The following is a 13990-nucleotide window of genomic DNA, read 5'->3' as shown; positions in this document are numbered from 1 at the left end:
TGCCTATGACAGAATTACCAGACCTCTCCTCATCCATCTAAATCAATTTGAAGGTGGGTATTAGTGAATGGATGACAGCTTGTGGTTGCACTTGTTTGTATTTTAACATCTGTGAGACAGACGAGCTCTGCTTCCCGCATCACTGCTTTTTTGCTTCAGTGCATGTTGTAGCATCTGTGACATCAAGGTGTTGGATAGTGTGTTACCTTTGAGAAAAATGACTAAACACTCAGACACGGAAGGAAAGGGTGCTTTAAAATTGATCTTACTGCATGTGCATTCATTTGTAAAGCTAAAACGTGACTCTGAATGGTTAGTGTATTACTGTTACACATACATAACACATCTATGTGCGCAGTTTATAAATAACTGTGTGCACCAGAGCCATGTAACCATTGTCTAATTCTTACCTGTGAATGCACCTGGCCCAGGCACAGTGTGAGCAGTAGGATGTCTGAGAAGAAGGCCATGCTGGGTTTTCGAGTTAGCTTTAGTTTAGTCACAGCGGGTTAGAGGCCTCACCAGTATACCTGTTTCCAGAATTAGTGCACAAATGTTAGCAGTGGGCTACAGGTAATCCAGTGAGCCAGACAGGGATGACTCCGAGTCTAGAAGCTGCTGGTTAATGGCATTAATGAAGGTTACAGGGTTAGTCGTCCAGGCATTAAATACTGAAAGATCCTGCTCTTGAGGTAGTCCAAAATGTTTGGAATTTTACAAGGAAGGGCAGTGGGTCCTTTCATTAGCACAAGGCTAACAGTCTCCCACTGGTCTCTCCCTCCGGGAGAGCTGCTTAAGCAAATGAATGATTCAGGGTTGAGCTCAAGAGGGCAACTTAACAAATAATGAGATCTATTACTCAACTCTGTGTACTGTCTATGTGTGTGGTTTGAGGTGTGTCAGGTTACATTTTGGGGGGTAACTGACACCTGGCTGCCGGTAGAAGCCGGAATGTGACTGGTCAAGAGATCTATGTGTGTATGTGTGTGTACTTTTTTCTCTTTAATATTACAACACTACTGCAACTCTGAGTTTGTTCCTTTTACTCAAACACTGCTTCGGTAAAATGACAAAGGCTTTGATGATACTTAGGGGAACTTTTTACACGCTTGTTGTCCCAGCGTCTACAATTATGGTACATTTCTTAACTTAACCTTTAAACAGCATGCGTCTAACTAAGTATGTGTGTACCTGAATGTATCCGTCACGTGCGGGGTGCATGGTGATATTTCCTTGGTTTGGTAGCAGATTTACTTGGTAATGATCCACACACCCTACGGCCTGTTCCCAACGCAACGAGAAGGCACATGCAGATAGGTTTGTGATATGTAATCCTTGCACAGGGGCTGGCACTCAAGAAGAACATGAAAGGGAAAAACAATGTTAGCAGAGAGTTTCTAACATTTATGAAGACATGATCAAGGCTGGTGATAAGAACGGGGTGGAGGTGCTGACCAGCATCATTTGTAATATCATTTACCTGTAGTTACAGTCAGAAACGCAGAGCGTCCTGCTGTCACTCCTTTCACTCTTTCAACAGTCACGTTGTAGCTGCAGCCACCCAGCAACCCTGTAACCACAGCAACCTGCTTCTCCTTGGGTATGGTGAGTGTGGACGTGACTAAAGTGTTGGTCACATTCACTCGGTGGAAGTCAAACTCTCCATGTGTACTATCCCAGCTCACAGACGCAGAAGAAGAGGTCAGGTGATCTACATAGAGATGGTGTATTCCTGCTGGGCCTGAAACACAATTTAGAATTTTTGCCTGTTGTTTTGGAAAGTGCTCTTGTTTTGGTGCGTCTCTGTTTCTAGATGCTTTTGCGTCACTCACGTGTGCTGAACCTTTTGTGGACCGCATGACTGGAGTCTGAGCCCAGTACGCTCTGAATGCTAACCCCATAATCTGATCCGGGGATCAGATCCTTCACCTCACAGCTTGTGCCTTGCACAAGCACCTCGGTCCATGACTTCCTGTCTACAGACAGCAGGCCAAAAAGAAGCTGAGAAAAAAACAAAAACAAAACAACTAATATAACAGTTTATATTTCTGTCTATTTTTATTCAACATTTTAAATGCTGCTCATATTTTCTACTTTAAATAATAACTCAGTGAGCACTTTTGTTGTGTGTCGGCAATGTGCTTGGTCATTCTTCCTGGATGTAGCTCTGTGGAGGTCATATTTCTCTGAAGTAACCAAATCCGTGGCGTGCCAACAGCGGTTGTTTAGTAACAACAGGTGAGTGTAGAACCTGACCCAGGTGATGCACTTTTATCTATCAATCATATTAATCAACATTTGGGGGGTATGAATCTGTATACCAATATACCATGGCATCTCGTACTGCCTCTACCTCTGGACTTGTGCATTGCTGTGCATGTCTTACCTTGTACTGCATCACCTGTCCTGGTGGCGGTCTCCAGGTGACAGACACAGACGTCACTGCGTTTTCTGAAAGAGTCACTTCCTGTGGCACCTCAGGAACTTGAGACAAGGTGCTTGTTAGCATTTGACACCACATACTCACACCTAAAAAGTTAAACTTTCTCTGTGCTTTACTGGTTCAGTTCATTCTAAACCAGCAGGGGGCGACACTGGATACGACCAAGCACCAGTGGTGGAGGGTGTATTGAGACTCTAGTGCAAGTAGCAAAACTGCAGTATAAAAACAGTCTTTTAAAAGTAAAAGTCATGCATTTGAACACAAGGCAATCAAAAGATGGGCTAAATTTACCAAAAGTATCAATTACTTTAATGTTTACTGTAGCTAATAAGTATTATAATGGTTAATTATTACAGGTGATTGAAAATTGGGGACTATGTATAAAAATGTCTGTAATTCCAAAACAATTAATGCAGTGCTTTTGTTAAACCTCTTGAATGAAAGCTCAGAGTCTGTACTTCAATAACATCTTGACTTTATTTATAATCCACTTAAATGGTATACAGAGACAAAGCTACAAAAAAATGTATCTTTGTCCAACAACTTATGGACCTAATTCTATATGCAACATAACTGATTATAGTATTACATTATTAAATATATTTTCTGTACTTTTTTGTACATTTTTATTGGTTTAAGTTCCTTGTTTCCTTGCTTAGTATAATTTTTTTTTACCTTTCCAACATATTTTGTTTTGTATGAATTTATTTTACTTTAATGAGCTAAATCATTTTTGATGCGTTGGTTGCTGTAACACAGCGGTTTCAAAATGTTTAATTTTTACACAGTTTTACCCAAATTTGCTGTAGAAATGCTGTTATTGTCCTGTGGTTTTGTGATTATTCTGAGTTGCTGTTTTCTGTTGTATTCAGTTTTGATTTTGCGGTTGTTTTAGTAATTTCGAGTTTTTGTGACATTATTAAGTTTATGTTTCCTGCTTCTACTTTATGGTTGTTCTAATGATGAATTAGATTGTTGTGATAAAGTTTTGTTAAACTGATATTGTTTTTAACTTGTGTTTTTATTTTATTGTTATTGTCTTACTCGTGTTTTCCTGCCTGTGCACCCCTATGCCAAATTCCCACATAGCAAAATTGGTATGGCCAGGATCTTGCCCACACAATGTGCTTACACATGGCCCACATACCGTAAAGAATGACGGCCCTTTGGTGGCCTAGACCTGGTTTACCAGAGGTGGCCCACACATGGGCCAGCACAAGGCCAATTGTATACACACTTGTGGTCCTGTGCTGGCCCATGTGTGGATTACCTCTGGCAAACCTGATCTGGGCCACCAAAGGGCCGTCATTCTTTGCGGTATGTTGGCCATCTGTAAGCGGTGTGGAACCACGGGCCAGTTGTAGACACACTGCTGGCCCTGTGCTGGCCCAGAACAGTTTCAGCTCTGGCCCCAGATGTCAGCCTAATGCGTACCTTAATCAAGGCATGTAATAACAACATGTGCCAGAACATGCAAAACAGTGCAAAAATAACATGACAAAACTCTGTTCAGACAGTGAACGGACTGATTCTTATATAGTGCTTTTCTAGGCTATCAGATTACTGAAAGTGCTCTATGCAACATTCACACACTCTTTTTAACTGAGTGCTTTCTAACTAGACTGATACACATTCAAACTCTTGACATGCAAACTGGAGAAACCCAGGATCGAACCACTAACCTTCCGATGAGTAGGTGACCCACTCTACCTCCTGAGCTACAGCCACCCACTGGCAAAGATGACTAAACCGTTACTAGGTTTTGGAATTAGTGTACACTCACAAACCTGTCAAACCTGCATTTGAAACATTGGCTACCATAGCAGTATAGTATTGCAACATGGCATTTGGGTCTTCTAACTAAAATAGGAGCATAAATAGTGCCATCATTGCCAGACGTGGCCCACATCTGGTTGACATACAATCTGCCATGACACCAGTCAGTCAGTGCCAGCTTGATGCCAGATCTGGGCCAGACCTGTTTTCTATGGGCCTGGGCCACATAAACCAAACCACAATCGAGCCAGATATGGCATGCCATCACGTAGACAGTGCCATCTATGTCAGGCCTGGCCCATATCTGGATGACATACGTCTTATCATGCCAGAAGTCCGCCAGCAGCGCCGGCTTGATACCAGATCTGGGCCAGACCTGCTTGCTATGTGGGTTTAGTTTCTGTGTTTACGCCTTTATGTTAGTCTGAGTCTTGTTGTCTCCATCTCTTTTGGATTGTTTCCTGCTTTGCTTTGATAGTTGGTTTTCTCTGGTGTCTTGTTTTGTGTTTTACTTCCATCTGACTGTCTTTATTACTTGCCTGTGCTTCATTCCTCTTCTATCGCCGATGCCCCGTTAGTCTTCAGTGTAAATATAGTCTGGCCTTCTGCTCTGTTTGGCCGTCTATTGTGTGTTTTGCTGTTTTTATAGACTCTGATTATCAGTTTTTAGATAAAGTTCACTCTTGATTTTCCTCTGTCTGCATTCAGGTCTACCTTTGAAGTGAACCTTAACAAATGCAGATAGAAGTAATTTTGCTTCTCTTCTTTATCTAATACGTGCTATTTTTGAATACCTATGAATTTATTTGCGCTCATCTATTTTGTACTTCATCAACATTATTCGATTGAACACTTACTAGTACAGAGGGTCATAGTAGCAGGTTTACTTCTTCTGTCCCCACTGATGGTAATAACTTCAACTGTGTACTGGCTTCCAGAAGCGAGGCACTTGAAGCAGAATAATCTGTGTACACACACTCAGCTTTAGCACTCTGTGTTTTTAAGTAGTTTCGATCTGATGATTGAAACGCCAGGCTCATAAACCCGCAGTAATTTGTGTACTGGCTGAGAAGAACGGAGACTGACCTGGGCTCCTGATAAGATGTGATCAGCTCCTGAGTGCTTGTTCTGTTTTTGATCGACAGGATGAGTGTAGTCACCAATCCCCTCAACATACTCCAACTAATGCATATGGATGATGTGGTTTTATTGACAAGAGAGACCTCCACTGGGCTGGAAGCTGGCACAGCAGAAAGTGATAGTTATTAGGAAAGAGAGACGGAGACGTGCTTGTACTTGTGTGTCTGTATTTACCTGCAGTGATATTAATCGTAACTGGTGAACTGTCAGTAAAGGACTGCTTCTCTGTCCGTACTTCGAATCGGTAAAGCGAGCCTGGAGTAAGACCTGAAAATACTGCACTCTGACTCAACACCTTCTGCACCTGCAGCACACAAATCAGATAACCAGCAAAGCTGACCAAGACCCTTATTATAATTCTTACAGAAGTGTATATATTTATACTGAATACATTAAAAACATGCCAATTATTGTTTACCATAAGTCTCCCCTGAAGCTACTTCTGATTAGTGCAACACTCAAGGTAATTTATTTCAGTGGGTGTGAAAACCTCTGATTTAATTATCAAACCAGACACTGAAAAGTTGTCGGGGAAATCAAATAAAGGCTTCTGTTGATATGCTTCCTAAACAGGTGAATTTTTGGGAGCTTTTTTTTGTTGTTGTATTTTTACCTTCTGTGAGCTTTCACAGTTGAGACAGATGACCTCGTAGCTGTGATCCTGGCCTGGTGCAGGATCCCAAAGCAGCTCAATGGATGTATCTGTCACCTGACCCTCCCTTACTCTGCTAGGAGGCGCCAGACCTAAAGTTACAAAGCATATATCACATCCCATTAAGTGTAACGATTATTAAAAGTTCTAATAATTTATGCAAACAATGTTTTAGAAACAGATTTCATTTAGAAAATCCAAACTCCACAGAAAATTTGTGTTATAGTTTGATATGAAGTTTCAAACAAAGGGATCAAAATACAGTATCTATCATACAGTTCTGAGCACGGCCTCTGTGATGCATCTTTTTAAAACATTAAATGTTATCACTAAAAATCTAAAAAAAAAAAGAGAGAGAAACAGTGAAGTCGTGCCAAGATTAGGATGGATTACATTTGAAATTGAATTACTGCTATCTCCATTACATGATGAAGATGCACAATCTGCTTTTATGTGAAGCCAAATGAAGAGCGCAAAAGAAAATAAGCCCTCTCCAGATTACGGTGACGCAACCACCATCCACAAACAGTAAACAAGAAAAGAGATTGGGGAATACATCTGCTACCGCCTCAGGAATACTTAGATGGCTAACCTCTATCATGGGCCATTCAACAATTTGTTACAGAGCGAGGATACACAGCAAGTAGTAGCTTGACTTTTTTTGCACGACTCTCTTCATACAATCCATCTGCAAGAATTAGGACAGTTACAATAAATGAATAGAAATAGTGTTCAGAATATCGGCAGTCATACATTATTTTTGTTTTCTTGCTTTTCTGATGTGTAATGTGGCTTTTCTGTCATTTGGGTTGAACAGCAGTTTGCCTCTTGTGTTTCTGGGGGTCTTATGATGAGGTCTTCTCTTAACCTTTGACAAAGGTATTTGAGAGCATTTGTGATGTTTTGTACAGACATAAAGTGTTTGGGCGTTTTTTTTTACATGTATATACAATTGCCTGAAAAATGTTTTTCAGATCATCCATAACACATTTTTCTTTGTGTTTCTCCAGTTTTGTGCACATGCATTATTAAAAAAAAGCATAGATTTTTTTTGTCTTTGTTTGAGCTTCATTGCTCGCTTAATCACTTTCCTCATCATATTTACAGACTACTCCACCTCTGCCTGAGGGGCAGCTCTCTCAGTCAGCCCTGACCTACTTTGGTCATCATCTGTTAATACTGCAGTTTCAGCTTAACCCACTAATAAAACAGGAACTTCTGATCAAAGAGATGCACTGTAGCTCACTGAGTTCTTTTTATACTTGAATAAGCTTTCTCAAATTAAATCTGTGACTTGACATTTTAGTGGCCTTATCCATTATTTGATTCAAATTGAATTTGCTGAAGCATAGAGCTCGAAGAACAAAACATGTATATCTGCCCAATTACTTACCATCCGGACTCTATGTGTCTATCTTAGTTATGTGAAATAGGATGATATGATTAGCTCCACTGCAGTCAAGGGTTGCACTGAGCTATCTTAATTCAAGTGGCCTTAAATCTCTGTGTTTGTGTTGACACCTCTCAGGTAGAAGCAGTTTAAGTGCAGCTGTTATGCGCACTCTGAATAGTACATGCATTTGTATGTGCTGGTAGTGACAGAGGTAACTCACTTGTTCTAAAGAGGCGGCTGTAGTATGGTGGTCCCAACTGCTCTCGGCTCGTGCTGTGCACTCTGAGCTGGTACGGTGACCCCGGACTGAGGTTGCTGAGGTTTATGAGATGAACGTGAGAAGTGAGGGAGTACCAGTCACACAGATAGTTGCCCAAACCCTTGCAAACAGTATCCCAGTCTCCAGGACACGCACACACTTTTACGCCATCCATCACACCCAGTTGTGCATGCTGGATGTACAGTTGTGCATAGTTTGTACCCACCGAGACAGGCACTGCTACCTGCACTGGCATAGGAGCTATTTACACAAAGACAAACAAAAAGAGTCAAAGACAGATAGTGGAGTATCTTAGATAACAAAAAATTGCAATACATCTATTTGGACACTTTTATTATTTCTCTTACCTGTGGTGTGTATGACACTAGACCTCTCGCTCCTGTCATTTCCCTTCAGAGCAACAACTCCAACTTCATACGTCTGACCAGGAGTATATGTGCCCAAATTAAAACACATGGATCCATTTATCAAGTGTCCATCTGCGCTGGAGTGGTTTAGCCACAACAAAGGAGCAGTAGGATTGTCAAGAGGTTGGGATGTGATAAAGTAACCGTCTGGAGGATCGCTGGGTGGATGGGTGCCACAGACAGTCAGATTTCTGCTCCTAGTGCTTATCACTACCAGACCACTGAGAGCCTTCACCGCTAAGAAGTACAAACCAGCATTATTTGAAAGTCAGAGGTTAAAAAGCTACATGATTACTTATGCATACCTGCACATAACCATTTCATTTCATATTGTACTGAAAAAAAATCTATACTGCCCATATTATTTAGGCGAGCATTGCAAAGCAGTCAGAAACACATCTACGAAATCATATTTGCCAACAGGATCATCAGTGAATACTGATGAGTAGATGTAAACACATGCGAAAAATTAATAACCTCTCAAGTAATGTTGGAATGGCACTAAAAATCAAACTGAAACTAGCCCACTTGGATGTGAAGCTATTTAGCTGCTTAATAAAATGCATATTTTGAGAAGGCAATAGTCTGCGTTCATGCCATCTTCACTTGTGACACTTTGCGCCTTTTACTCTGGTGAAATGAATCACACTGGCATCACAATACTGTCTTCCACTTCACAGCAATGCTTAAGTACACTGGACAGACTTAAAGGTTGCTTACATGAGCAACTAATGTGTAGAATAACTTAAATTTTCTGTAAAGTTTGCATTTATCTTATCTTATCAGTATTTGCAGAGATTTAAAATAAGCCACGTGATTGTTAAAAAGTACAAGATAATTCCTAGAATATAATTTAAAAATAGGTAGAGCATAGCACCAGACAGTACTTACTGGACAACAAGCTTTTAGAAATTGTTCATGAATCTAACATTTACATGCTTACCAGTTTTTACAGTTAGAGTTGCCTGTCCACAGCTCCCTATCCCATGCTCGGTAACTGTGTATACTTCAATCCTGTATTTCCTGTGAGATTCCAGCCCTCCAATTACTGCAGTATAGGACCTCAACCCAGATGACCTGGAGATGTTTGCCATGCCAACTACACCATCCTGTTTCAAGGACATGTCTTCATATCGTACAACAAAAGTCCAGCCAGCCACAAATGACGCATCTGGCAGCATCCAATGAACGCTTAAGTGACTGGCTGTAATGGGACCAACAGTGATATTTTGAGCAGGATGAGGTCCTGTAAGAAAGGCAGTGTAAATATTAAAAGTCAGCCTCTATTAATATAATGTCCTTTGAATTGTGTAAGTGGTTATCAATACACTCACTAGTATATGCAATTTGTGTTTGTCCCAAGCTCCAAGCGAAGCCAGGAGGGTGAGACGCTTGAAGGGTGAAGGAGTAGATGCTTCCTGGAGATAAACCTGCTAAAGTTACGCCTCTAGAAGAGATCGAAATGGGGACCCTTACAATTTTTTTAGGCGTGCTCTGGTTCTTTGTGCCAATTTGGTCCTCTTGCTTCCTTTGCCTATCTTCTTCACTTGGATCCCACTCTCCGTATTCTTCCTCTTGGTACTGCAGGAATACTTCAAATGATGAAAGAGCAGGTGAGTTACAGAGTGAGAGATCACTCCAACGAAGCTCTACCAGGTCCTCTGTCACCTGAACCAGGTCAAATGAGAATGAGGCAGGAACTAAAGGTGCTGTAAAGGAGGAAAAAGCAATATCTTAGCACCCTGAAAAGAAAAATAAGTGGCAGAAGTGCTCACAAATTGCATGGTTTGAATCTGTAAGTGCTGTGCAATATCACAAACGAAATGTGGTGATACTCCCAAATTATATATTGCATATGACTTATGCATTACAACTACTGTTAAATATTATATTCTGGCTAATAAACAGCTCGCACATAAGTTATTTACTTTGATATTGGCAGATAAAGGGTAAGGGGATGTTACAGAAGAATGGAGTGAGAAAGAATCCCGGCCCCGTGGCATTCCTCTGGAAAGCGAAGCAGTCCGTCTGGTTGGCTGGTAGCAGAGTCTTCATAGTGTTTGTTCGGTTATATGATGAGCCATCAGACCAGAGAGGTCGGCCCTCTTCCTGTAGGGCAAGAAAGAGGCAGACATCACAGGTCGAATGCCATTTAAGTATGAAAAACAAACTTTCCCTCTGAAGGTTAAGTGCTGCGGTGAAGCATTGTCAAAGTGAACAACGTTTTGTGAAAAACCTCCCCTTGCGATATCCAGCACTTCAGCGATGGCTTGCAGAGTTTTTCTAACTAAATTATTTTAACAAAACTTTAGAAAAATCCTACCAGGAATATTTTTGAACAGTTTGGACCTCCCTTGTTAAGCATATTTTCTTTTTGTCATAAAAACATATTCATAATTACCTAAATGCAAAACCTGTTTTTTTCCTCACAAGGTTTGTGTTTGATTTCAAGTGTGAAAAACTTTTCTGCAAGGAAATTGTATTTATGCAGGAATTTCTTTTTTTTTAAATATAATATCATGCAGCACACGTTCCACAACCACCTAACCCTGGAGGATATTTAAGTGCATGTTTTTCAATATATTTAATCAAAATGTTGTTCTTTTGTTTTTAGAAAATCCTCTCTAAAGTACTAAGTGCTCAGTTATTCATGACAAAAATGAAAAATTAAAGTCATTATAAATGCTGCTTTTTAGAATTAAAGTGATTTAAAATATGTTCGTGCATACCTGCTGGTCATTAAGTCCCGTCCATAGCAGCAGCAAGTTGTTCTGGGACAGGAGGTAAGAAGATATAAAAACCAGATCTTCCAGGCTCTTCAGGTTAGCCAGATGACTTCCTGCTGCAAGGTCTGAACATCTGTGCAGTGCATCACTCCAGGTCAACCCTGTTCTTCTCACAATGTAGCAGCTTCCCCCAATGGCAATCCAGCCAGGTGGGCACTGAGCTGGAGAAACATATTACAATCAGCTTACAGTACAAATTCCTGACTGCAGTCACTTAAAGGTTAATAATTGAGCTGTGGTCATGCGATCACAGGATTACTAATGTTCACAATACCTGTTTCCAGACGAATTCTGAGTCTCTGCTTCAAGGTCATATTAACCTGTTTGAGGTATGTAGTCACTGTGACTTTGGCCTTGAAGCGTGTGCCCGGCTGCAAACCTTTCATTGCATACTGGGATTTTACTTCTGAAGAGTTTATGTTGAAGATGTGCACGACAGTTTCTGTGTGTGTGTTGTACAGGCTTATGGAGGACAGGGTCTGCAGCCTGTGAAGTTTCCATGTCAGAAGGGCGGCGGTGGTTGTGCTGTATACATTAAAGGAGGAGGTGGACACTGGAACTGTTGAGACACAAAAAGGGATGAGGTGTTAACGTTATTAAACATGATAGAAATACAACATGTGGTGTTTGGATTCAGACTTCACAGACACTCACGGAAGTGAAAGGTCTTTGTCTCGAGCACAGCATCACTCCTGCTGGCTCTCAGCGTGATGTTATACCCCTTCTGATCCTCAACCATTCTCAATAATATCCCGCAGTGATGGGAGCATGCTGAGTTATTGAAGCTCTTCACATATACCTGCAAAGATGTGACAGAAGGTGAGAACAGAGTAAACTTTATAAAAACTTACAAAACTTAATAATACTTTCACAGCTTTTTTTTCCACCATTACTAATGTTCTTACCAGATGGTTACTTGCAGGTCTGCAGGTGACCCTGTAGCTGTCTGGATCTTGACTAAAGGGCTGAAAAAGAACTTCAACCACAACAGTGTTTGAATGTTTTTCACAGGTTAGCAAGACCACCTGTGGAAAGGGAACGGGATTAAATGTCTGCTGAATAATTGAATGCGCCCAAAATCGCTATGTAATATTTAAATCTTACTGATACAGGAAAATAACCAAACCTAAAAGACCCAGAATGCAGTTTTAACTTCTTTACAGACATCGTGCAGGGTTACCTTACCTGACATAAACTTGCTAGTAGCCACAGGCGCTGTGTTTGACCCATTGGGAATCTCAATCCATCTCATTTAGCACACCTTCCAGGAGTGTCACTGATCCACATGGGTACATGCAGTCACTTCCACGCCCAGACACAACAGATCCTTCCTCTCGTTAGCCATTGGTCACACAAAAAGAAAATCCAAGCCAGCTGTGCGTAAACATCAGTTGTGGAAAGTCCCAAACTATTTTGGTCGCTGACGTAAAACTGAAGAACAAGAAAAGTGAAGAGGGTTGAAACTTTTCGTGAAACCTTTCAGGTTTTACTTAGTTCAGTTACAGCTGCCTCGACGTGTTAATGCCTGGGGGGAGTCTCTTAGTTTTACTTCACATTTACGCAGAGCCAAGACTTTGAATTTAGCGCGCACTCGAAGCCAAAGTTTCCTCGAGAAGCAAGTCTCAAGTGAAGAAGGAGGCAGTCTTTCTGGGTTTGTAGGAGGAGAGAGAGATTGCGTGTGTATTAGTTCAACCCAATTTGTTCTGCCTCTTTGTCGGGATAAGAGCACTTTACCATGACAACCATGGGTACACGGCCACTCCAGTGCTGGGCTCCTGAGGAGGGGGATAAGTAGGGAGATGGACATGTGGGGCATACTGAGGGGAAAAGATGTGGTGGGATTTTATGAGCAATTGAGATGTCCTCACTGGGCAAAGCCGCCCGCCATGCTTCACACCTCTAGAGTAACGGTCAACCACTCTGTTAGAGCAGACAGTTCATGACTGTTTTCACGACTTTATTTAACCTCTAAAATAAGCATGTGCTGCAAATTGCTCTGAGCATTGCAGTGGTAAGAATGGTTTGGCTCTGAGGTGGGGTGTGGTGGGAGCGCTGGCCCATGTGGAATGACAGGAATGTGAAAGGGAGAAATGATTGACAGGCAAAGAGCTGACTTTACTAAGGGCTTCTGTTGTCAAGAGGTGACTCCCACTCAGCAATAACCTCTGAGAAGTGAGACATAAATATGTGTCAGCACTATTAATGCTGAACCAGAATGAGTATGTGTGTAATAAAGGTTTAATGAAAGAGAAAGTGGAAGGGAGTATAAAAACATTGCAGGTCATGAGGACACAGTTTTAAACAACAGCACTGTTAAATCTTTTATTAAACTACTGTAAAAACTAAAAGGAAGGCAAAATCACATTTGAGAAAGAAATTCAACTTTTCTAAGACAACAAAGCATAAAGGCTAAATTAATCTTATAAGACAAACCAAAATTCATATACAGTGTTTAAACACAACAGCTATTTAAAAATGCAACAACGTGTTCATATACCGTAGGATAAAAAGCTTAGGGTACCATCAGCTGAAAGCACTAGAAGCTGAATGGGTTGGCACTGCAGGACTTACAGAAAATAAGGCTAAAGTGCGAGAAAACTATCTGAAAAACAATCCACCTCTTAAATCGGTTATTCTCATATCTTTTAGTTACAACTATGACTCAAAGTCAGTGTTGTAAAGTGTATTAAGACAACGACAACAAAAAAAAAAAAAGACATGGCTGGTTTTCATGTTTGTCCATTAGTAAAACAATATTCAGATATCCCCCTACCCCACCCTGTTATTTAGACATTCTCTTCACTTGTCTTGCTCTCATTCAGCTGTTTTTAGTTCCACTGGCACGAACAGTCCAGAGGCTCTTGGAAGTTGTACTCCACGACTGTGGCATTGCGAGAGCAGTAGAGTGCGACGGAGCGGGTTTGCAGTCCACTCTCACGGCAGCATTTACAGAATCTGGCGTGACTGTTGATGTTAAAGTTGAATATGGTGGCTGATGGACATTTCCCGTCGCAGGAATATACTGTAACCTGCCAAATGAAAAACATATATTTACTAAACAAAACACAACCACAATTACTAAATGTGTTTAAAATTCTGCTTTCACAGACTCC

The 13990-nt window shown here is 41.0% G+C and overlaps 2 protein-coding genes across 6 annotated transcripts in view; both read right to left on the bottom strand.

The window, feature by feature from the left end:
• The window catches only part of ptprq (protein tyrosine phosphatase receptor type Q), a 46462-nt gene extending 34227 nt beyond the window's left edge, over positions 1-12235 (bottom strand). For both annotated transcript variants that reach the window (XM_085165144.1, XM_085165143.1), the window contains exons 1-18: positions 12063-12235; positions 11783-11902; positions 11532-11676; positions 11152-11436; positions 10821-11038; positions 10020-10200; positions 9426-9800; positions 9035-9337; positions 8032-8328; positions 7625-7924; positions 5973-6103; positions 5534-5663; positions 5306-5459; positions 5077-5183; positions 2387-2484; positions 1833-2001; positions 1481-1741; positions 1192-1352 (exon numbers count right to left, since the gene is read on the bottom strand). In XM_085165144.1, coding sequence (XP_085021270.1) covers positions 1192-1352; positions 1481-1741; positions 1833-2001; positions 2387-2484; positions 5077-5183; positions 5306-5459; positions 5534-5663; positions 5973-6103; positions 7625-7924; positions 8032-8328; positions 9035-9337; positions 9426-9800; positions 10020-10200; positions 10821-11038; positions 11152-11436; positions 11532-11676; positions 11783-11902; positions 12063-12107 — 3480 coding nt within the window. In that variant the 5' untranslated portion in view covers positions 12108-12235. The remainder of the gene's footprint in view (positions 1-1191; positions 1353-1480; positions 1742-1832; positions 2002-2386; positions 2485-5076; positions 5184-5305; positions 5460-5533; positions 5664-5972; positions 6104-7624; positions 7925-8031; positions 8329-9034; positions 9338-9425; positions 9801-10019; positions 10201-10820; positions 11039-11151; positions 11437-11531; positions 11677-11782; positions 11903-12062) is intronic.
• A 106-nt stretch (positions 12236-12341) lies between these two features.
• Positions 12342-13990, bottom strand: part of otogl (otogelin-like) — a 29231-nt gene continuing 27582 nt past the window's right edge. For all 4 annotated transcript variants that reach the window (XM_085165148.1, XM_085165145.1, XM_085165146.1 and 1 more), the window contains one exon: positions 12342-13906. In XM_085165148.1, the coding sequence (XP_085021274.1) occupies positions 13706-13906 (201 nt within the window). In that variant the 3' untranslated portion in view covers positions 12342-13705. The remainder of the gene's footprint in view (positions 13907-13990) is intronic.

Source organism: Neolamprologus multifasciatus, chromosome 7 (assembly GCF_963576455.1).
Source record: "Neolamprologus multifasciatus chromosome 7, fNeoMul1.2, whole genome shotgun sequence".
In the NCBI taxonomy this organism is placed as follows: Eukaryota; Metazoa; Chordata; class Actinopteri; order Cichliformes; family Cichlidae; genus Neolamprologus; species Neolamprologus multifasciatus.
The sequence above is the reverse complement of the archived record's forward strand: the minus strand, read 5'-3'. Positions and strand labels throughout refer to the sequence as shown.